The 23,323-nt window shown below is 42.0% G+C and overlaps 1 protein-coding gene across 1 annotated transcript in view; it reads right to left on the bottom strand.

Annotated features, from left to right (window-relative positions):
- LOC124291209 (GRIP and coiled-coil domain-containing protein 2-like) overlaps nucleotides 1-23,323 on the bottom strand; it is a 62,569-nt gene that overhangs the window by 11,014 nt on the left and 28,232 nt on the right. The window contains 8 exon segments of the mRNA XM_046728145.1: nucleotides 2,424-2,639; nucleotides 3,556-3,658; nucleotides 4,103-4,225; nucleotides 4,390-4,443; nucleotides 4,702-4,781; nucleotides 12,934-12,956; nucleotides 13,889-14,021; nucleotides 23,079-23,179. Coding sequence (XP_046584101.1) covers nucleotides 2,424-2,639; nucleotides 3,556-3,658; nucleotides 4,103-4,225; nucleotides 4,390-4,443; nucleotides 4,702-4,781; nucleotides 12,934-12,956; nucleotides 13,889-14,021; nucleotides 23,079-23,179 — 833 coding nt within the window.

Here is a 23,323-nt window from a genome sequence, read left to right as displayed (position 1 = left end):
GCCTACCCTACCAAGCGGCCGAAGCCAGCCCGGCAGACTTCGGGTGTAGGCTGCACCCGGCGGAGGAAGGTGGCGTGCAGGGGCTGGAGGCGCAGAGACACCCGGGTGCTCAACAAGGCCTTAGAATCGCCCGAAGGAGGTAGCTGCAGCGGCAGCCTCCCGTATGACCTGCTGTGCCCGGGAAGAGGGCGGCTCCCAGGCGGAAAGGGAGAGCCAGCAAGGTCTGCTGTGTTGCTGCCGAGTACCTGGGCGTCGACAGCCACAGCCTCGCGCATCCCATGACTGCGCACATCACCGTCGGCGCAGCAGACCGCAAAGAGTCAGCGAGTGAGCCTGAACTTCCGACAGCTGGCGGGAGTAGCGACATCGCGGCGACATCGTCGCCAGCATGCCCCTCCGCCCTCCAGGGCCGACCTCTGTATCGAGGAGAGGTAGGCCTCATGGACCACCACCGCACCTGCTGCGCCGGCGTTCCGGTAGAACCTCCTGCGTAGGTCCGATGCGGCGTGCGCGGAGCCGCCAAGCGAGGCAAAAGGTGGAGTGGCCCTTGCCGAAAGCAGCGGAGCTGCTCGGAGGAAGCCGAGCCTCCCCAGGAGGCGGCGGAAGTGAAAACACACTGCGTCCCACGATCGGGTCTGACGAACAGGGAATCCTCCCCAAGCTGGTAGCGCCGCCTCGAGTTCAGGTAAGTCAAACCTGACTCGGGTACCAGACAAGAGGGATCGACCGTCCGCGTACCAGCGATGGCAGAATCGCGGAGCTGCGTCTGTGAGGGTTGCCTAGGGGCAAGCGCCTCACCAGGCAAGCGGAACTCAGTCGAGTCCACGCCAACCAGCAGGCACCCGCGGCCTGGGGTAGGCCCTCGGCAATTCTCTGCGGACCTCCCGCAAGGCGAAGCAAAGCGAAGCTGCCGTCATGCTCCTCGACCTCCCGAGCTCCATTGCCTCCGGCGTCCGAGCCCCGAGTCAGAGGCTGGGTCTCCTCCGTAAGAGGACCCTAACCCGACCCGGTGGACTGCCTAGCGCTGGGCACCACAGGAAGGAGGAACAGACCGACTGCTCCACGTCAGCGCCAGCCCGGCGTCGTGGACCCCGGTCGAGGCGCAGGAGGCAGGCCAGGCAGAACTGGTGCCTCCGCTCTCATGGGGGCGGGTGTGCGCCAGGGACCCGGAATACCAGGAATACTCAAGCGGCCCAAAGCGCCAAGCTCCGAGAGGGGACTGGGAGCACCTCCCTCTCCGGAGCAGCCGAGGCGTCCGGACCGAAGCCAGAGGCAGCGGATGCGACAGAGCGCCTCAAGGCTGAGGGATCTAGCCGAGGCGGCGATCCCACCCGGACTCTCCGCCCCCGTCCGAGGTGGGCGAGAACTCCTGGCGGAGACCTCCAACCGACTCCCGAGCGAAGGACTTCATTGAGTCCATCTGCTTCTGAAACATCGACTCCATTAGAGACATGTCAAAACCACTTTCGAAGTGGTAGGAGAGGGGAAGGGCCGCGGGATTTTTCCTTTTTGGGCCGCCCGTTTAGATTTTGGCCGGGGAACCTGCGTCAGGTCCCCTCCGCCTCCGCATCTCGCGGTAAAACAGGGTGTCGGCCGCCCGCCTCTTCTGTGCCGGGGGAAAAGGCCAGACAAATTGAACATGTATCAGCCACATGGCCCGTCTTCTCCAGACAGGCCACGCATTGGGAGTGACTGTCAGCCCGGGGAATACTTCCCCACAGACCCGAACAACAGGTAAAGCCTGAAACAAACACGTAAACATGTTAGTTAACTTGTGGCCAGAAGCAGAGAAACCGCGTGAAAACATTGAAAAATACGTGAAGGTTACCACGGAAAGTAATAGTTGGTTTTAAAAGCGCCAATATTACGACCCGCGCGACGCAGCTAAACTTCCACGCCATGGCAGAGCAAACTTGCGTGTAAACCACGGGGAAAGTTTAGCGTGTTTTGATAGTACTTATACAAAGTCACAATTATGAAACAACCACTGTAAGGCTTTACTGTTATTGTTTTAAACAAATAAAAACCAAACATACAGGTGGTGTCTCAGACATCTTAAAATACAGCGCCGTACGGCTCATGAAAGGTAATCACAACGAACGTCTGTTCAGGGCCGTGACAGCAGAAGGAATGATGATACGGGTCTAGGAGCCTACCCAGTTGGTGCGCATGCGCTAAGGGAGGTAACTCCGTGAGGTAGGGTCCGTATAATAAGTAAAAGAGTTTATTTATTGTACAATCTTTTTATTCAAAAAACATTGATACAACTGTCACAGGACATTTTACAGCCGGAAAATGCATAATATGTACCCCAAGGACGATCTCTCTGAAAAAGAATAAACCATGGCATTTGACAGACAATCAGATGTTTTAACAATCAGACCCCCATCCTATTGTAGTGTGAATTGGTATATGTTAATTACCTCCCCTTCCTGTCGCTCTTCAGGATGCATATAATCTGCCACAAACTCTTGGGGCGAATCTCGTGTCTCGCTGCTGTCCTTGACCCTCAGTGACCTTTGTAGCTGTTGTTGCAGCTCCCTCTGGAGGCGGAGGTTCTCAGTCTCTGCCAGGTCGAGCTGCTTCTGCAGGAACTCCTGGGCCTTGTTGTGGTCATCCTGCATTGCACGGATCTGCTCCTGCATCACAAATCAACGAGTTTTATAAATCAGCCTGGTACTAGGGTGAGTGAGTGAGTGAAACATTTTATTCTGTAGCCAGGAAATATTCCATGACATAACAACAACAAAAGATTGTGTCACTGAGGATATTCGATAAGGTTTGACCATATTTCTAGTGGTCTCCATGTCACACCATTAACAAGATTATCTGATTATCTCCCTTTGCATTCCTTCTGTACCTTAATCACACACACACACACACACACATACCCCACCCCCACAAGACACGGTGTGCTCCCTAGGATCGAACTTATTGTATTGTCTGTATGTTATTGTCTCCAGTCTCCAGGCTGTACCGAACAATTCATCATTCTTGAATGGATATTTATCATTTACCACGCTTATTTTCTTTTATGTTACTCATTCATAACATTCACTGCAAAATTGATAAGTGATCACTCAATAAAACACATTGAAACACAGATCAATGACTTAAGTGAGATAGTGGCTGTTCTGTTTCACTCACTCAACACACATCACAAACCTTGAGTGAACCCATGAAGATCCGGGATAGAATTTATCTTCAGTAACCCATGCTTGTCATAAGAGGCTACTAACGGGATCGATGCAGTTAGGCCGTTAGCGGTTATCATAGTGAGATCGATGCTCATGCTGTTGATCACTTGATTGTCTGGTTAAGACTCAATTATTACAGACTGCCGCCATATAGCTGGAATATTGCTGAGTGCAGCGTAAAACTAAACATATTCACCTTGAGTGAGATGGCAAGTGACTCGTTCTGTGAGGTAAGCTGTGATATCAAAGTCAAAGGTTTGTGTGGTTGGAACATACGTGTTTTGACCATATTTTCCAGTTGTCTCCATGCCAGGATTATCTCCCTTTGCATCCCTTGATTATCTCCCTTTGCACAAACCTTGAGTGAGACAGCAAGTGACTCGTTCTGTGAGGTGAGCTGTGAGATGAGTTCCTGCTGCTCCACAGCACTGCTGGTCTTCTCTGCCGACACCTCCTCCAGCCTGCAGGCAACACACATTAGTCACTTCCTTGATGGGCAATTAGAAGTTGGAAGGTAACATAACAAAGTAAGGTATGGATTTACAACTTCTTTATTATTCACAACATGACGTTTCTGGGTTGCTTCCGTTCCTTTATCAGGTGAATGATGATGAAGGGGCAAGAAGTAGCCCGGAAACGTGTTGTAAATAACAAAGAAGTTGTAAATCCATAACATACATTGGTATGACACATCAGTCAATACTTCACTAACTTCTGATCACAGTCAACACATAGGTGTCAATGCCTTACTAACACCTGCCTGAGGGCAAAACACAGGTGTCAATAAAGTACTGTCCAATACTTTGCTGTTGATATTAACTGCTCGGGCAATCTATTCTTCGGGATGAAGTTACCCTGTGTTCAGGGCCACAGACTCAGCTTCTACTCCAGCCTGACAACCTCACCTCTTGCGGTAGTTGGCATCCTTGGTGTCCATGTCCTGTAGCAGGCTGTCATGTCGTTGCTGAAGACGCTCATGTTCATCCTGTAGGACCTCCAGATCTGCCTGGGACGTACTCAGGCTCTCGCTGAAACACGGAATAAGTGAGAGGTAGGGTCAGCCCAAGTCTGGTTCTAATGTATTGTTGACCGAGAAAAGTATCAACACAAACAATGAGAGTTACAGCCCCTTGTGTCTGTCCTGAGCATGAAGGTCATCAATGGTGGGTGTGCAGGATAGGATCTCACTTACCTGACCTGCTGCAGTTTGAACTTCAGTTGTTCTACAGCGGCCTCAAGCCTCTCTCTGAAACCAAACAGAACACTGTTACAAAACATCCCAAGTCTCATGTGGATGGAGACTGATGATAAAAACTCCTCCTACACTTTAATCTCACATCATTCCATTCAACTGCCCTGATCTAACTTCATGTGGTTTCCATGTGCGTAATCCTACCCGAGCCTTTAGTGTAACAAGCAAACACTTTTAACCACTGGGCAACCCAAACGCCTCAGACATTATGGTGTTCAATTGTTCAAAGTCCTTTTTAAATGTCCAACTTACTTTTCCTGCTTCTCAACTTCTTTGGCTGAATCTTGTGGAGACTTCGTCTTCTGTTGTCGCAGGACACTGTGTGCTCGAACCTGCAAATCAGCACATGTGTAAAATCATTCGTTGTTCTGCAACACTGCACAGATACCTGTTTGGACCAGGTTGGTTGATTGTTAAATACTGCACTCAACAATATTCTAGCTATATGGTGGTGGTCTGTAAATAATGGACTCTGGACTAGACAATCCAGTGATCAACAGCATGAGCATCGACTTGCATGACATGTGTCAACCAGGTCAGCAAGAATGACCACCTGATCCTGTTAGTCACATCGTATGGCAAGCATGGGTTACTGAAGACCAATTCTAACCCGGACCTTCATGGGTCAGTTTGGACCAGGATAAACACTGACTGTGGTCACAAGTCACAATAAATAAAATCACTTGTCGACACTCAAACAGACAAGCCACTCTCCAGTAGTGCTAACAGCAAGCAAAGGATTCTGGGAACCTATCCTTCAGTACCCCTGTGGGGACATAGCCAATAATCATAGTTACCTCCCTTACTCTCCAACAACACTTACACAACCTTGGAGTGAGTGAGTTAAATTTTACGCCGCACTCAGCAATATTCCAGCTATATGGCTGTGGTCTGTAAATAATCGAGTCTGGACAAGACAATCCAGTGATCAACAGCATGAGCATAGATCTGCGCAAATGGGAACCGATGACATGTGTCAACCAAGTCAGTGAGCCTGACCACCCGATCCCGTTAGTCGCCTCTTATGACAAGCATGTAATTTTTGGAGTAAAATTGATATTTTATACTTATCCTGACTCATGCTCTTTTTGCTTGTCTTCTTCTTCTTGCGAACATAGTGGAACACTTGTATCTCCCTAATTGAAGCTCCCTTCAATTTAAAATCACTAATTAGTATTCACCACGAGTTACCTCCTTTCCACAAGCTCGGGAACGAGGGCGCCACCTCTACCCATGTGCCTCACTCTCTCCTCATATACTGAGCCCAACATTTGAATTTACAGGGAAATCCAAAGTGTTATTTGGGGAGGATGGGAGGGCTGACCTCATGAGTCAGGATAAGTATAAAATATCAATTTTACTCCAAAAATTACATATTTTTCCTTATCCTGACTCATGCTCTTTTTGCTTGTAGCATCCTACAGAACGGAGGTGGGAATATCTAATACTTTGGATTTTTAATAATTAGTGATTTGAACTGTGATGATTGTAATAACCCTATGGGAACTTCATAAAGGCACTGAACTGATGAATTCCTGCTGCTAGTGCTAACTTATCAGCTGCCATATAAAAGGTTATTACCATGTACTTATTATGATAAAGTATATATAACATTAATACAATGCTTAAGACTAATAGACTTAAGCTTGTTAATATGCTAGTATAAACTCCTTAGAGTTTGTTAGCTAAAATACTTTAAGATATAACATAGTACTAAGCTTAAGATATGATTAAACTTAAGCTAATTATATAATAGCAAACTCTTTAGAGTTTGTTAGTTAATATACTTATATGATATAGATATAATGCTGAGCTTAAGATATGAATAAGCTTTAGCTACATATATAATAGCAAAACTCTGTAGAGTTTGTTAGCTAATATATTTTTATAATATGAGTATAGTACTGTGCTTAGCTATAATTAACTTAAGCTACATATATAATAGCCAAACTCTGTAGAGTTTGTTAGCTAATATATTTTATAATATGAGTATAGTACTGTGCTTAAGCTATAATTAACTTAAGCTACATATATAATAGCCAAACTCTGTAGAGTTTGTTAGCTAATATATATTTATAATATTAGTATAGTACTGAGCTTAAGATATAATTAACTTAAGCTACATATATATAGCAAAACTCTGTAGGGTTTTGTTAGCTAATATATTTTACAATATGAGTATAGTAGTGTGCTTAAGATATAATTAACTTAACGCTACATATATAATAGCAAAACTCTGTAGAGTTTGTTAGCTAATATATTTTACAATATGAGTATAGTAGTGTGCTTAAGATATAATGAACTTAAGCTACATATATAATAGCAAAACTCCTCGTAGAGTTTGTTAGCTAATATATTTTACAATATGAGTATAGTATTGTGCTTAAGATATTATTAACTTAAGTTACATATATAATACAGCCAAAAACTCTGTAGAGTTTATTAGCTAATATGTTTATAGTGTAACCATAGTACTAAGCTTAAGATAAGATTAGATTTAAGCTAAAAGTATATAGCAAAATAAACTCCTTAGAGTTTATTAACTAATATACTTTTATGTTAAAAATATAGTACTGAGCTTAAGTTATGATGAAACTTAAGCTATATATATATAATAACAAAACTCCGCCGAAGCCTTGTTAGCTATCTCCTATAATGTAAACATACTGCTTAAGATATGATGAAACTTAAGCTAATTGTATAATAGCCAAAACAACCCTTTAGAGTTTGTTAGCTATGATATAAACCTAGTATTGAGCTTATGAAGGAAAACTTAAGCTACATATATAATAGCAAGAACTCCGTGAGAGTTTGTTAGCTAATACATGTTATAATGTAACCATAAAGCTTTAAAATATGATGAAACTTAAGCGAAAATATATAATAGCAAAACCCTCTTTAGAGTTTTGATAGCTAATATACCTATATGATATAAACATAGTACTGCGCTTAAAGATATGAATAAGCTTAAGTTACATATATAATAGCTAAAACTCTGTAGAGTTTGTTAGCTAATACATGTTATAATATAACCATATTGCTTAGAAATATGATGATACTTAAAGCCAAATAGCAAAAACTCTTTAGAGTTTGTTAGCTAATCTACTTATATGATATAAACATAGTACTAAGCTTAAGATATGAATAAGCTTAAGCTACCTATATAAATAGCAAAACTCCTTAGAGTTTGTTAGCCAATATATTTTAATAATATGAGTATAGTACTATGCTTAAGGGTATAATTAGCTTAAGTTACCTATATAATAGTAAAACTCATTAGAGTTTGTTAGCTTAATTAACTTAAGCTATGTATAAAATAGCCAAAAACTCTGTAGAGTTTGTTAGCTAATGCATTTATCATGTAACCATAGTATTACTCTTAAGATATGAATAACTTAAGGTAAATATATATAATAACAAACTCTGTAGAGTTGTTAACTTATATATTGTATGATGTAATAATCATAGTACTGTGATGATAAAAGGAACTTAAGTAAATTATACATAGCATGAAGCTATTTAGTATTGTTATAAGATAAGTAAAAATCTGTTAGATTGACTTATCTTCTCGAGAACTGTCAGCTGTTGTCTTGCGAGGACCATGGGGATCGAATTGGTGTATACCTGAGACGCCCTCGATTGGTGATATCTCTCAGATAATGGTTTGCAACCACCATATCGGATTTCAAAATAAACCCTCCATTATTTCAATCACATTTGTGTAGAACAATTGTAGAAGTTAGCGCTATAATATCATGAGTATTAAGCTCATGGAGGGTCGGAATAGGTCCATCCGCATATGCACGTGAGTATGACAGTTCTGATCCAAATGGAGATATAGCATGAGACTTCACTCTGCGTAAGTTGATGATAGAGGAAATAATCTGTTGCATTTTTCCTCCTGTTTGGTTTGGTGGAGATAAATTTACAGTGCTCTTGCTGGCCAACTTGATAGAATCATCGTATCATGGGGTCCAAGTATGTCATCCAGGCGTGTTCATAAACCTCACTTGTGAGGTGTTGGAACTATATTCATATCCCAGGTTGGGCGTGAAATTTCCGTTTTATTCTCCAAACAGAAGTTTAGTAGGTTTACTAACCATCTAGTTGTGTTAGTCGCTTGATGAAATTCAGCTGTAGTCTGAGCGCTGTGGATTTAAGATCCACTTGTATCTTCGTCTAGGTAATTAATTAAGCAGAAGTCCTTGACGATGTAGAGTGCACAACCAGGTGTGTCTGTCCTCGTTGAACTTTATGTAAAATCAGCCTGACTGCCCGATCCCTCGTCTTAACTTGACAGGGGAGGTCTCTAACTTTGGCTGAAGAAAGGCAGTCTAATCATGAATGTTCAGGTTAACTGGACTTACTGTAATGAGGCTTGCTCGTTCACTGATATATAGTTGTCACTTGTGGCGTAAGTCTTGAACTGTGAATTGAGATCGACCTCTGTGTGGGTCGGTTGTCCCTCATGGTCCAATCAGAACAAGGCATTTTGATTCTGTATAATACCAGCTGTGATGTCACCGTGTAGCGGGAAAAACCCACCTTGAATAAATTCTTGTAGGCCGCCGATGATATTAGCATAAGCGGCGGTCTTCACCGTAGCTTCCAAGTTATCCGGTGACCACGTGTTTTGAGGTTTAATGGTAACAGCTGAAACCTCCGGTGAAATATCTAAACCTGTAATTTTATGCTGGGTAGGTTATTTTCCTGGTTGTCGTGAAAGTAATTTCAGTTTTGAATATAATTCCGACTTCCTTATATATAAGGGTATAAACAACTTGCAAGTTGTGAGCTTGTAGACTGTATACATGAATGTATGCGTCATAATTGTAGAATTAACGTTGAACTTGTTGTACATATTTCTTCTCAGAAACTTTGGCGATTAAAGAGTTATACCGCTGTAACAAGGCTGCTGTTCAATTTCGATATTGAATTGTCTGCAGATATGCGTAATGGTCACGCATGTAGATAATCGTATCGTCGTCCGGGATTGTATATTAGCAATTTATACGGAATAGTTGATTTCTGTGAAGATCTATGAAATGTCGTTGACTAATAATACAGCCGGCGTTCTGTGTTGTAAATAGCCTGAGCAATTATCTTCGGCGTATAGGCTTATAGGCGGCATCTGGCATACAGTTGATAATCAACTTATCGCGGCGTCTTGAAGCGGACCGACGCAGTAGCTATATATGACGAGTGGCTAGTATATGGAAACCTTGGAGGAGACTTCCTCGGTGAGCGCCGGAGACTTAGCGAGTTCTCGGTATCCTTCTAGATCTTCTGGGTGAAGTAGACTTGGAGCCACTTTAGCCTTAGCGACCATCGCAGGCGAGTGTCGAAATCAAAGTCCCGATTAGTATATATATATATATAATAAATATATATATGAGCTTTAGCTTCGTGAACAGCCTCTGTGTTTAACAGGATGTGGGATCGTGAAGCGCTTACCTAAGTAAGGGACGCATGGATCATCTTATCATATTCAGAAGTCGTGTTCACGAAGTCTGGTGATAAGTGTCTAATTGATAGTTCTAGATCTATTTAGGCCAGCGAACATACGTCTCGTCATGGATTCAACAGAACCAATATACGATTGTAGTTCTTATACTTGATATCGATGATCAACTTGTCTATGGGTTGATCTTCGAGAGACTTGTGAGGGGAACGTTGATAGTTTAGCAAGCTCTTGTATAGTCCCTCGATGTCCTTCTAGATGATGATGATCTGGATTCAGGTGTCGCCATGCCTTATGCAAAGCCTCTGGCGTCGGTCCGGAGAACGACGATATGACCTTCAGCGAAGGCTTCGTGATGTCTGATGGTCCGAGTCCACATCTAGGGGGATGAAACGCATAAGGTGATGATCTATCCTGCCTTCGCGAAGTCCTTCCGAAGGCTATGTACATCTAGGTTCTTTCCGCCGCTGGCTGTACATCTAGGTCCTTGCGTCCAAGGTGGTCCGTGGACTTCCTTGGCGAAGGTGACATCGTCCTGGCTGCTTTCACGTTGGACGGGGTGCCTCTGGGTTACTGTCTCACGTTGGAGCCTTGGCTTCTGGACCCTGCTACCGCAGATATAGTGGTCCTCCATGATGTTCATAATTTGTCGCGCATCATGTCTTCTGGGATGGTCTGCGGCGAAGGTGCGTCGCCGGGTGCTTTATCTGCGGTGTTAATGGAGGGGTCCACCGGAAAATCGTCCGACATCAGTGTAGAGGCATCAGGCTGCATGGTGATCTCTGCTGATATGCCGTTGTAGCTGTCACCGGTCGTTTCTTGTGAAATGCGTCGGGATGATGATCAGCTGATCATCGTAGAGGTCCAGGTCATCGGCTGGAACAATCGCCGGTTGAAAGTCCTAGTAGACTTCGTTGATTTTCCCTCAGAATTCGGCGCTGCCCTGGGTGTCGCGGCGTCTGCGTTGAGTGTTGGTAATGATGGGGACCCTCAGGGCGATCATCGCATATCTCGCGTTGGTACATCAGGCTGCATGCTGATCTGAGCGACATCGGTCAATCTTTGATGTACATCTGGTATGATGACGGCTGATCATCAAACAGGCCCAAACTGCGATGGGAGCGGTCTGGCTGCTGTTGAGATGTGGTAGAAAAACCCTCTAGTCTTCTGCTGCGGCGATGGGATGTCTGGTGAAGCAGGATGCTTCTTGGAGATGGCGGACTACGTCCCCACACCTCTCCACCACTCTAGCCCGGAACACCACACCACCGCGAGGAGTCGACCAGCAGCAGTAGACTGGCGAGGGGTTCGGTGTATCAGTCATACTAGAGTCTGCATCACGACCTATCTGCTGTGCGTGCCAAACGCAAAGTAAATATTAATAAAAGGTAGAATAGGATAAATTAGTACCGCCAACTGCAATGTGAATATAATAAACATGGCCGTGCATCATATTAAAAGGCGGATCAGCAGCAGCATAAAGCGTAATCTGCAATAGTACAGAATTTTCATCAAGCGTAATCCACTGAAACAAACCACGTCCATTGAATAAACTGTAAACGACTAAATATCAATATATAATCGATTGGAAGGATACTAGCTAAACCTCTATAGATGTCTATCACGAGGTAACTAACTAAATATATTTCAAAGGATATGGTGTGTCGGAGAACACAGAGCTCTCGATCCAGCTCACTGGTAGAAGAAGGAGAGATGAGGCACATGGGTAGAGGTGGCCCTGGATTCCCAGCGCTTGTGGAAAGGGGTGCTAACTCGTGGTGAATACTAATTGGTGATTTTAAATTGAAGGGCTTCCAGTTAGGGGATACAAGTGTTCCACTATGTTCAAGCAGAAGAAGACAAGCAAAAGAGCATGAGTCCAGGATAAGGGCAAATATGCCTCCCTCCCTCTCCGACTGACGGATGACATCTCCTGTCGTTCCCTCCCTCTCCTGTCATCTCCCTCTCTGCCCATCCGTCCTCCTTTCTCCCTCTCCTCTCTCCTCTCTGTCCTCCTCCTCTCTCCCTCCTCTCTCCTATCTCTTCCTCCTCTCTCCTCCTCCTCCCTGTCTCTTCCCTCCCTGTCTCTACCCTCTCCCTCTCCCTCTCCTCCTCTTCCATCTCTCCTCCCTGTCTCTCTCTCCTCTCCCTCCCTCCCTCCCTCCTGTCTCCCCTCCCTCTGTCTTCCTCCCTCTCTGTCTCTCTCTCCTGTCTCTCCTCCTCCTCCTCCTGTCTCTCCCTCTCCTCTCTCTCTTCCTTCCTCCCTGTCTCTCCATCTCCTATCCTCTCCTCTCCTATCTCCTCCCTCCTCTCCTATCTCCCTCCTCCTCTCTCTATCTCCCTCCTCTCTCCTATCCCCCCCTCTCCTCCTCTCCTATCTCCCTCCTTCCTCCTCTCCCTCCCTCCCTATCTTCCTCCCTCCCTCCCTATCTCCCTCCCTACCTCTCCTATCTCCCCTCCTCCCTCTCCTATCTTCCCTCTCTGTCCTATCTCCCTCCCTCCTACCTCTCCTATCTCCCTCCCTCTCTCCCTATCTCCCCCCTCCCTTCCTCTCCTCCTTAGTGAGATTTGTGAAAATTGTATTAAAGTGAGATACATGTACACTGATATGGTATTATTTGAACTTTTTGGGAGGATTTGACATTAGTGACATTTGTAAATAAGTGAGATACATTGATATGGTATTATTTGAATTCTCTTGGGGTATTTCAGGAAATGCTCAATTAGTGATATTAGTGAAATGATTTTAACTAGTCCAAGATTATTAATGTAAAAATAATTATTATTGCAAGCACTAACATTTAGGCCTCTGGTTTCAAAAAGACGCAAATTGGACTGCACAGATAAATTCTGTACTTGATAAAGTTTCACCAATGATAATTTGTTTAAGGAGTTACAAATACCGATTATCAAGAAAAAAACTATCCATTATTATAAATCCTTTATTCTGCCATTATTTGAATATTGTAGTTGTATATGGGATAACTGTACAGTTAGTCAGGCATAAGTGCTTGAAAAATTACAGTTTGGTGCACACTATGTGGGGCTACAAGGGGAACAAGTCATAATAAATTAGAAACTGATCTCTTCCCTCCGGTAGAAAGAAGGTGCATTAAGAAATTAACTATCACTATCATGAACTAACATTTTTACCCAGTACTACTGGACTTTGGAATTCTTTTGCTTGAAGAACTCAGACGTATTCAATCACCAAGTGAATTCAAGAATAAGATTACATCATATTGTAATACTTCATTTGGGTTTGATATCAACACTGGAAACAGGTTCTGTCAAAAAATCCACTGCAGACTCCAATTAGAATGCAGCGATTTAAATGCCCAAACACGGATATAACATAAATAACGCCTGTATGGTAACCAAGAATGACCTAGATCTATAAATCATGATATTATCAAATCAACATAATTTTATTATCACTTCAAGAAGATTTAATCAATCTTAAGTTTTCATCTAGCCCTTTGCAGAATAAATACGTTTAAACCGAATTTTCATATTACAAACAAACGCACAGATATTTGCATACTCTTAAATCGTGTTGCATTGTAGATATAGACTATAGCAGTGTAGGAAAGATAGCCCGTCCCAACGTCCGAGACGGGTGAATTTTGTGGAGGACAGGTTAAAAAAATATCTAGTCCGTCCTCATGTCGGGTCAATTTTAGCAAACCAATGACATATATATAATGATTATAACCTTTTTGAATATTTACTGCCGAAGGTGTTTTATTTATATTTGGAGGACAGGCTAGATTTTGGCAGGACTGGTAAAAAATTTGACCTGCCAGTCCTGTGGACAGGCTAGATATTCTACATCTTTCCTACACTGACTATAGCCCTTAAACAAAGGTTCTCGCTTCAGTGGCTAATGCTAATTACCTGGCTCGCACCTCTCACCTAGCCATAGAGCAATGATGTCTTAACAAGACCTTTTTGGTTAGACTCTCTCCCTCAACCCACCCTCTCTGCTTCCCTCAATCCCTCCCTCGGTCCATCTCCCTGTCCCCTGTCTCACCTTGTACTCCTCTGTCTGCTGGTTGAGGTGCTCCATCTGACCCTGTAGTTGAGCTGAGGACGTCCTCTGCTCCGACTCCTGGAACACACACCAAACACCTCCATACAACAGTTTGGCCTCTGTAAAACTTCCACTTTCACACAGATCATGTATTAACCCTCGATATCGCGTATTCCACACTGCAAGCTGGTTAAAGGAACAAACAAAGTCAATGGATGCTACTTTCTATCCTTGTTATTCCCGCCATCACTCAATTTTATACATCGGCGAAAGTAATTACAGTTTCTGTATAAAATACTGGAGACGAGACTCAATCAACGAGTGAGTGAGTGAGTCTAGGTTTATGCCGCCTTTAGCAACATTTCAGCAATATCACAGCGGGATATACCAGAAATGGGCTTCACACATTGAACCCATGTGGGGAATTAAACCCAGGTCTTCGACATGACAAGCGAACGGTATAACCACTAAGCCACCCCACCACCCCTACTCAGTCACTGAGTCAAGACATTCATGAGGCGAGGTGAAATTGGGTTTAACGTCGTACTTGAGAATATTTCGCTCATATGACGACGTGCATGCGTGTGTATGTCTATGTGCGGCTGCTTGTACTAGCCCAGACTTAAGCTGGTTTTATAGTGCTAGCCCACTGAGATACCATGCCGCAGTGAAGCATGAATACCTCACTCAGACACATTATACTGACTCCGAGCCGACCAGTCCTTGTACCCATGAAAGCCGGACGCCAGGCAGGGACCAACAAGTACCATATCTTAATGTCTTTTGGTATGACGCGGTCGGCGATCGAACCCACGACCTTCCGCTCTCCGGGCGGACGGCTCTAACCACTACACCACGGAGGCGGTCCAAGACATTCATGAAACTAAATAGTGAACACATGAACCAACAATACACTGCAGATGCCATAAATGTATACAACCATCATGATTTTAATTTTCCGACTACATGTCATACCATCTACTTTCATTTTAGATATCATCTTTTCTTGTCATGATACTGTTTCATATATCTATGTATATTGGAGCTACAAAGTGTGAAGCCCACTTCTGGTGTCCCCCGCCGTGATGTTGCTGGAATATTGCTATAAGCGGCGTAAAACCAAACTCAGTCAGTCAGGCAGTATATTGGAGCGGTCTTCATATAAGTTCTTTTGAGCTTGTTGACCAATCCAACTCATGAAAATTCTGTGGTTGCTTTTTCATGAAATAAATATGTTTAAACCACAATACACTGTAAGTCTAAGGTGTTTAGACCGGCCATTTATTGAGTAAGTTTTGTTTATGCCGCACTCAGCAATATTCCAGCTATATGATGACAGTCTGTAAATTTTTTATGACTCCCAAAAATGTAATTTTTGGAGTAAAATTGATATTTTATACTTATCCTGACTCATGCTCTTTTTGCTTGTCTTCTTCTTCTTGCGAACATAGTGGAACACTTGTATCTCCCTAATTGAAGCTCCCTTCAATTTAAAATCACTAATTAGTATTCACCACGAGTTACCTCCTTTCCACAAGCTCGGGAACGAGGGCGCCACCTCTACCCATGTGCCTCACTCTCTCCTCATATACTGAGCCCAACATTTGAATTTACAGGGAAATCCAAAGTGTTATTTGGGGAGGATGGGAGGGCTGACCTCATGAGTCAGGATAAGTATAAAATATCAATTTTACTCCAAAATTACATATTTTTCCTTATCCTGACTCATGCTCTTTTTGTTTGTAGCATCCTACTAACGAACGGAGGTGGGAATATCTAATACTTTGGATTTTTAATAATTAGTGATTTGAACTGTGATGATTGTAATAACCCTATGGGAACTTCATAAAGGCACTGAACTGATGAATTCCTGCTGCTAGTGCTAACTTATCAGCTGCCATATAAAAGGTTATTACCATGTACTTATTATGATAAAGTAAATATAACATTAATACAATGCTTAAGACTAATAGACTTAAGCTTGTTAATATGCTAGTATAAACTCCTTAGAGTTTGTTAGCTAAAATACTTTAAGATATAACATAGTACTAAGCTTAAGATATGATTAAACTTAAGCTATTTATATAATAGCAAACTCTTTAGAGTTTGTTAGTTAATATACTTATATGATATAGATATAATGCTGAGCTTAAGATATGAATAAGCTTTAGCTACATATATAATAGCAAAACTCTGTAGAGTTTGTTAGCTAATATATTTTTTTATAATATGAGTATAGTACTGTGCTTAAGCTATAATTAACTTAAGCTACATATATAATAGCCAAACTCTGTAGAGTTTGTTAGCTAATATATTTTTATAATATGAGTATAGTACTGTGCTTAAGCTATAATTAACTTAAGCTACATATATAATAGCCAAACTCTGTAGAGTTTGTTAGCTAATATATATTTATAATATTAGTATAGTACTGAGCTTAAGATATAATTAACTTAAGCTACATATATATAGCAAAACTCTGTAGGGTTTTGTTAGCTAATATATTTTTACAATATGAGTATAGTAGTGTGCTTAAGATATAATTAACTTAAGCTACATATATAATAGCAAAACTCCATGAGAGTTTGTTAGCTAATATATTTTACAATATGAGTATAGTAGTGTGCTTAAGATATAATGAACTTAAGCTACATATATAATAGCAGAACTCCGTGAGAGTTTGTTAGCTAATATATTTTACAATATGAGTATAGTATTGTGCTTAAGATATTATTAACTTAAGCTACATATATAATAGCCAAAAACTCTGTAGAGTTTATTAGCTAATATGTTTATAGTGTAACCATAGTACTAAGCTTAAGATAAGATTAGACTTAAGCTAAATGTATATAGCAAAATAAACTCCTTAGAGTTTATTAACTAATATACTTTTATGTTAAAAACATAGTACTGAGCTTAAGTTATGATGAAACTTAAGCTATATATATATAATAACAAAACTCCGTCGAAGTTTTGTTAGCTAATACCTTTATAATGTAAACATACTGCTTAAGATATGATGAAAACTTAAGCTAATTGTATAATAGCTTAAAAACAACCCTTTAGAGTTTGTTAGCTATGATATAAACCTAGTATTGAGCTTATGAAGGAAAACTTAAGCTACATATATAATAGCAAGAACTCCGTAGAGTTTGTTAGCTAATACATGTTATAATGTAACCATAAAGCTTAAAATATGATGAAACTTAAGCGGAAATATATAATAGCAAAACCCTCTTTTAGAGTTTTGATAGCTAATATACCTATATGATATAAACATAGTACTGCGCTTTAAGATATGAATAAGCTTAAGTTACATATATAATAGCTAAAACTCTGTAGAGTTTGTTAGCTAATACATGTTATAATATAACCATATTGCTTAGAAATATGATGATACTTAAGCCAAATAGCAAAAACTCTTTAGAGTTTGTTAGCTAATCTACTTATATGATATAAACATAGTACTAAGCTTAAGATATGAATAAGCTTAAGCTACCTATATAATAGCAAAACTCCTTAGAGTTTGTTAGCCAATATATTTTAATAATATGAGTATAGTACTATGCTTAAGGTATAATTAGCTTAAGTTACCTATATAATAGTAAAACTCCATAGAGTTTGTTAGCTTAATTAACTTAAGCTATGTATAAAATAGCCAAAAACTCTGTAGAGTTTGTTAGCTAATGCATTTATCATGTAACCATAGTATTACTCTTAAGATATGAATAACTTAAGGTAAATATATATAATAACAAACTCTGTAGAGTTGTTAACTTATATATTGTATGATGTAATAATCATAGTACTGTGATGATAAAAGGAACTTAAGTAAATTATATATAGCATGAAGCTATTTAGTATTGTTATAAGATAAGTAAAAATCTGTTAGATTGACTTATCTTCTCCGAGGAACTGTCAGCTGTTGTCTGCGAGGACCATGGGATCGAATTGGTGTATACCTGAGACGTCCTCGGTGGTGATATCTCTCAGATAATGGTTTGCAACCACCATATCGGATTTCAGAAATAAACCCTCCATTATTTCAATCACATTTGTGTAGAACAATTGTAGAAGTTAAGCTATAATATCATGAGTATTAAGCTCATGGAGGGTCGGAATAGGTCCATCCGCATATGCACGTAGTATGACAGTTCTGATCCAAATGGAGATATAGTACATGAGACTTCACTCTGCGTAAGTTGATGATAGAGGAAATAATCTGTTGCATTTTTTCCTCCTGTTTGGTTTGGTGGAGATAAATTTACAGTGCTCTTGCTGGCCATCTTGATAGAATCATCGTATCATGGGGTCCAAGTATGTCATCCAGCGTGTTCATAAACCTCACTTGTGAGGTGTTGGAGCACTATATTCATATCCCCAGGTTGGGAAGAAATTTCCGCTTTATTCTCCAAACAGAAGTTTAGTAGGTTTACTAACCATCTAGTTGTGTTAGTAGCTTGATGAAATTCAGCTGTAGTCTGAAACGCTGTGGATTTAGATCCACTTGTATCTTTCGTCTAGGTAATTCGCTGCGAAGTCCTTGTCGATGTAGGTGCACAACCAGGTGTGTCTGTCCTCGTTGAACTTTATGTAAAATCGCCTGACTGCCGATCCCTCGTCTATACTTGACAGGGGAGGTCTCTAACTTGAAGAAAGGCAGTCTAATCATGAATGTTCAGGTTAACTGGACTGTAATGAGGCTTGCTCGTTCACTGATATATAGTTGTCACTTGTGACGTAAGTCTTGAACTGTGAATAGAGATCGACCTCTGTGTAGGTCGTTGTCCCTCGCGGTCCAATCAGAACAAGGCATTTTGATTCTGTATAATACCCGCGCTGTGATGTCACCGGTGTAGCGGGAAAAAAACCCACCTTGAATAAATTCTTGTCGTCGTTGATATTAGCATAAACGCCGGTCTTCACCGTAGCTTCCCGGTTATCCGAGTGACCACGTGTTTCGAGGGTTAATGGTAACCGCTGAAACCTCCCGCCAAAATATCTCGCTCTGTAATTTTATGCTGGGTAGGTTATTTTCCTGGTTGTCGTGAAAGTAATTTCAGTTTTGAATATAATTCCGACTTCCTTATATATAAGGGTATAAACAACTTGCAAGTTGTGAGCTTGTAGACTGTATACATGAATGTATCGTCATAATTGTAGAATTAACGTTGAACTTGTTGTACATATTTCTTCTCAGAAACTTTGACGATTAAGAGTTATACTCGCTGTAACAAGGCTGCTGTTCAATTTCGATATTGAATTGTCTGCAGATATGCGTAATGGTCACGCATGTAGATAATCGTGTATCGTCGTCCGGGGATTGTATATTAGCAATTTATAATGAATAGTTGATTTCTGTGAAGATCTATGAAATGTCGTTGACTAATAATACAGCGGCGTTCTGTGTTGTAAATAGCCTGAGCAATTATCTTCGCGTAGGCTTATAGACGGCATCTGGCATACAGTTGATAATCAACTTATGCGGCGTCTTGAAACGGACTGACGAGTAGCTATATATGACGAAAGTGGCTAGTATATGGAAACCTTGGAGGAGACTTCCTCGGTGAACGCCCGGAGACTTCGCGAAGTTCTCGAAGTATCCCTTCTAGATCTTCTGGGTGAAGTAGACTTGGAGCCACTTAGCCTTCGCGACCATCGCGAAGGTGTCGAAATCAAAGCCCGATTAGTATATATATATATATATATAATATATATATGAGCTTTTGCTTCGTGAACAGCCTCTGTGTTTAACAGGATGTGGGATCGTGGCGCTTGCCTAAAAGTAGGGCCGCATGGATCATCTTATCATATTCAGAAGTCGTTATTCACGAAGTCTGGTGATAAGTGTCTAATTGATCGTTCTAGATCTATTTAGGCCAGCGAACATACATCTCTCGTCATGGATTCAACAGAACCAATATACGATTGTAGTTCTTATACTTGATATCGATGATCAACTTGTCTATGGGTTGATCTTCTCGAGACTTGTGAGGGGAACGTTGATAGTTTCACAAGCTCTTGTATAGTCCCTCGATGTCCTTCTAGATGATGATGATCTGGATTCAGGTGTCCTTCGCGCATGCCTTCGCGAAGCTTCCTCTGCGTCCGGTCCGGGGGAACGACGATATGACCTTCGCGAAGGCTTCCGTGATGTCTGATGGTCCGAGTCCACATCTAGGGATGAAACCGCATAAGGTGATGATCTATCCTGCCTTCGCGAAGTCCTTCGCGAAGGCTGTACATCTAGGTTCTTTCCGCCTTCGCGAAGGCTGTACATCTAGGTCCTTCGTCAAGGTGGTCCGTGACTTCCTTCGCGAAGGTGACATCGTCCTGGCTGCTACGTTGACGGGGGGTGCCTCTGGGGTGCTGTCTACGTTGGAGCCTTCGCGAAGGCTCGGACCCTGCTACCGCAGATATTGGTCCTCCATGATGTTCATAATTTGTCGCATCATGTCTTCTGGGATGGTCTGCGAATTTGCAGGGTCGCCGGTGCTTTATCTGCGGTGTTAATGGAGGGGTCCACCGAAAATCGTCCGACATCAGTGTAGAGGCATCAGGCTGCATGGTGATCTCTGCTGATGTCGTTGTAGCTGTCCCCGGTCGCTTTCTTGTGGCGCATGCCGGGGATGATGATCAGCTGATCATCGTAGAGGTCCAGGTCATCGGCTGGAACAATCTCGGTTGAGAAAGTCCTAGTAGACTTCGTTGATTTTCCCTCAGAGGTCGACGCTGCCCTGGGTGCGCGGCGTCTGCGTTGAGTGTTGGTAATGATGGGACCCTCAGGACGATCATCGCATATCTGCGTTGGTACATCAGGCTGCATGCTGATCTGTGCCGACATCGGTCAATCTTTGATGTACATCCGGTATGATGACCGGCTGATCATCATACAGGCCCAAAACTTCGATGGGAACGGTCTCGGTTGTTGAGATGTAGTAGAAAAACCCTCTAGTCTTCTGCTGCGGCGATGGGATGTCTGGGGAAGCAGGATGCTTCTTGGAGATGGCGGACTACGCCCCACACCTCTCCACCACTCTAGCGGAACACCACACGGGAGGGGAGTCGCCAACAGCAGTAGACTGGCGAGGGTTCCGTGTATCAGTCATACTAGACTCTGCATAATGACGACCTATCTGCTGTGCGTGCCAAACGCAAAGTAAATATTAATAAAAGGTAGAATTGGATAAATTAGTACCGCAACTGCAATGTGAATATAATAAACATGGCCGTACATCATATTAAAGGCGGATCAGCAGCAGCATAAAAACGCGTAATCTGCAATAGTACAGAATTTTCATCAACGTAATCCACTGAAACAAACACGGCGTCCCGTGAATAAACTGTAGAAAAACGACTAAATATCAATATATAATCGTTGAAGGATACTAGCTAAACCTCTATAGATGTCTATACGAGGTAACTAACTAAATATAATTCAAAGGATATAGTGTGTCGGGAGACACAGGCGCTCTCACGTCCAGCTCACTGGGCGAAGAAGTAGAGAGTGAGGCACATGGGTAGAGGTGGCGCCCTCATTCCCGCGCTTGTGGAAAGGAGGTAACTCGTGGTGAATACTAATTAGTGATTTTAAATTGAAGGGAGCTTCAATTAGGGAGATACAAGTGTTCCACTATGTTCGCAAGAAGAAGAAGACAAGCAAAAAGAGCATGAGTCAGGATAAGGAAAAATTATATGTATTATGTTTTATGACTGTATGTTAGAGACTGTCATATGTTTTGGTGACCTTCCCAGATTCAGTCTGACCCGACAATGTACCCTGTATACCCGTGAACATCAGGGTTAGAATTGGTCTTCAGTGACCCATGCTTGTAGTAAGAGGCGACTAACGGGATCGGGTGGTCAGATTCGCTGACTTGGTTGAAACATGTCATCGTATCCCAGCTGTGTAGGACAATGCTCATGCTGTCTAGTTCAGACCTGATGGCCATTTCATAATGAAGTGTAATGTGCATTAGTATGAACAAAAAGTGCAAGGACAAGGGTAAGGCCATCTATACATATGACAAGTACTAGGGCAGCATTTTTATTTTTGATGTTTCTCATCGCCCGACCGACCCTTCTAATATTATTGCTGACACCCCCCACCCCCAAACTTTTTTATTCATTCCAACACCGCTGACTCAAACCTACAACGTACTGCCTTGTCATATAAAATGTTTATCTTTAAACCAGTCACTGCCACAAGTCCAAAGAACGCGAGACATTCTGATAAGAATTACAATTAATGAGAATCAAGAACATTATTCAGATGTTGTTTTTTCTTTCTTTGTTTTCGTTTTCCCGACCGACCGACTGACCCATGTTAGAATTTGGTGGCTACGTGAAACACACAAAAAAAATGATGCCCTTAGGGAAAGGTCGTGATTTTCACTACATTCGTGTATCAAAGACCTCTGACCCATACACACCTGTAATAAATGGCCGGTCCCTAAAACAGGTACAGTCCATTTGAGTCAGAAACGGACCGATGAATTGCAAATTTTATCATTGTACAAAATTGCCACATAAATATAAATAGTACACATGTTTATCATTTACTAATACCCAACAGCTTTCTTATATTTGAAAATTTTCCGGACTCCACCAAATAAGTTCTTTAAGAAACTATCATTAAAATTTTGACACAGTTCACTATTTGTTACCAGGGAGGAGTGCAGAGAAAGGGACAGCCAGGTGTTAGAGAAGCACGTGCACAAGTGCCCACCAAGTTATTGATTCATTAACCTGTGCTGTGCCGTCTCCATCCTTTCTCGCACACCTGGCTGTCCCTTTCTCTGCACTCCTCCCTCGTAACAAATAGTGAACTGTGTCAAAATTTTAATGATAGTTTCTTAAAGAACTTATTTGGTGGAGTCCGGAAAATTTTCAAATATAAGAAAGCTGTTGGGTATTAGTAAATGATAAACATGTGTACTATATTTATGTGGCAATTTTGTACAATGATAAAATTTGCAATTCATTGGTCCGTTTCTGACTCAAACGGACTTTAGTAAAAGTTACTGTCGATGTGAGTGCTTGATGTAAGAGTGAGTAGGGTTTTATGCCACTTTTAGCAGTATTCCAGTAAAATCACAAGAGGCTTGTCATAAGAACGACTGTAAGACCACTCACTACTTTCTTGGCATCAGCCAGATCCTTCTTTGTCTTGACGAGGAGCTGCTTCAGTTTATTGCCTCGATCCTCGGCCTGGAGACGTAGTTCCTCCACCTTCTCTGTCAGGTGACATAAGTGAGTGAATGTTATTTTATGCTACCATCACAATCACTGTTACATCAAGGCAGTTGTGCTAGCCAGTTTTGGGCCCGATTTCTCGAAACAAACTTAAGTCCTTTTTGTTTTGTTTTGAGTTTTTACTC

The sequence above is a fragment of the Haliotis rubra genome, unplaced genomic scaffold (genome assembly GCF_003918875.1).
Source record: "Haliotis rubra isolate DU_JTF1 unplaced genomic scaffold, ASM391887v1 Scf486, whole genome shotgun sequence".
Lineage (NCBI taxonomy): Eukaryota > Metazoa > Mollusca > Gastropoda > Lepetellida > Haliotidae > Haliotis > Haliotis rubra.
The sequence above is the reverse complement of the archived record's forward strand: the minus strand, read 5'-3'. Positions and strand labels throughout refer to the sequence as shown.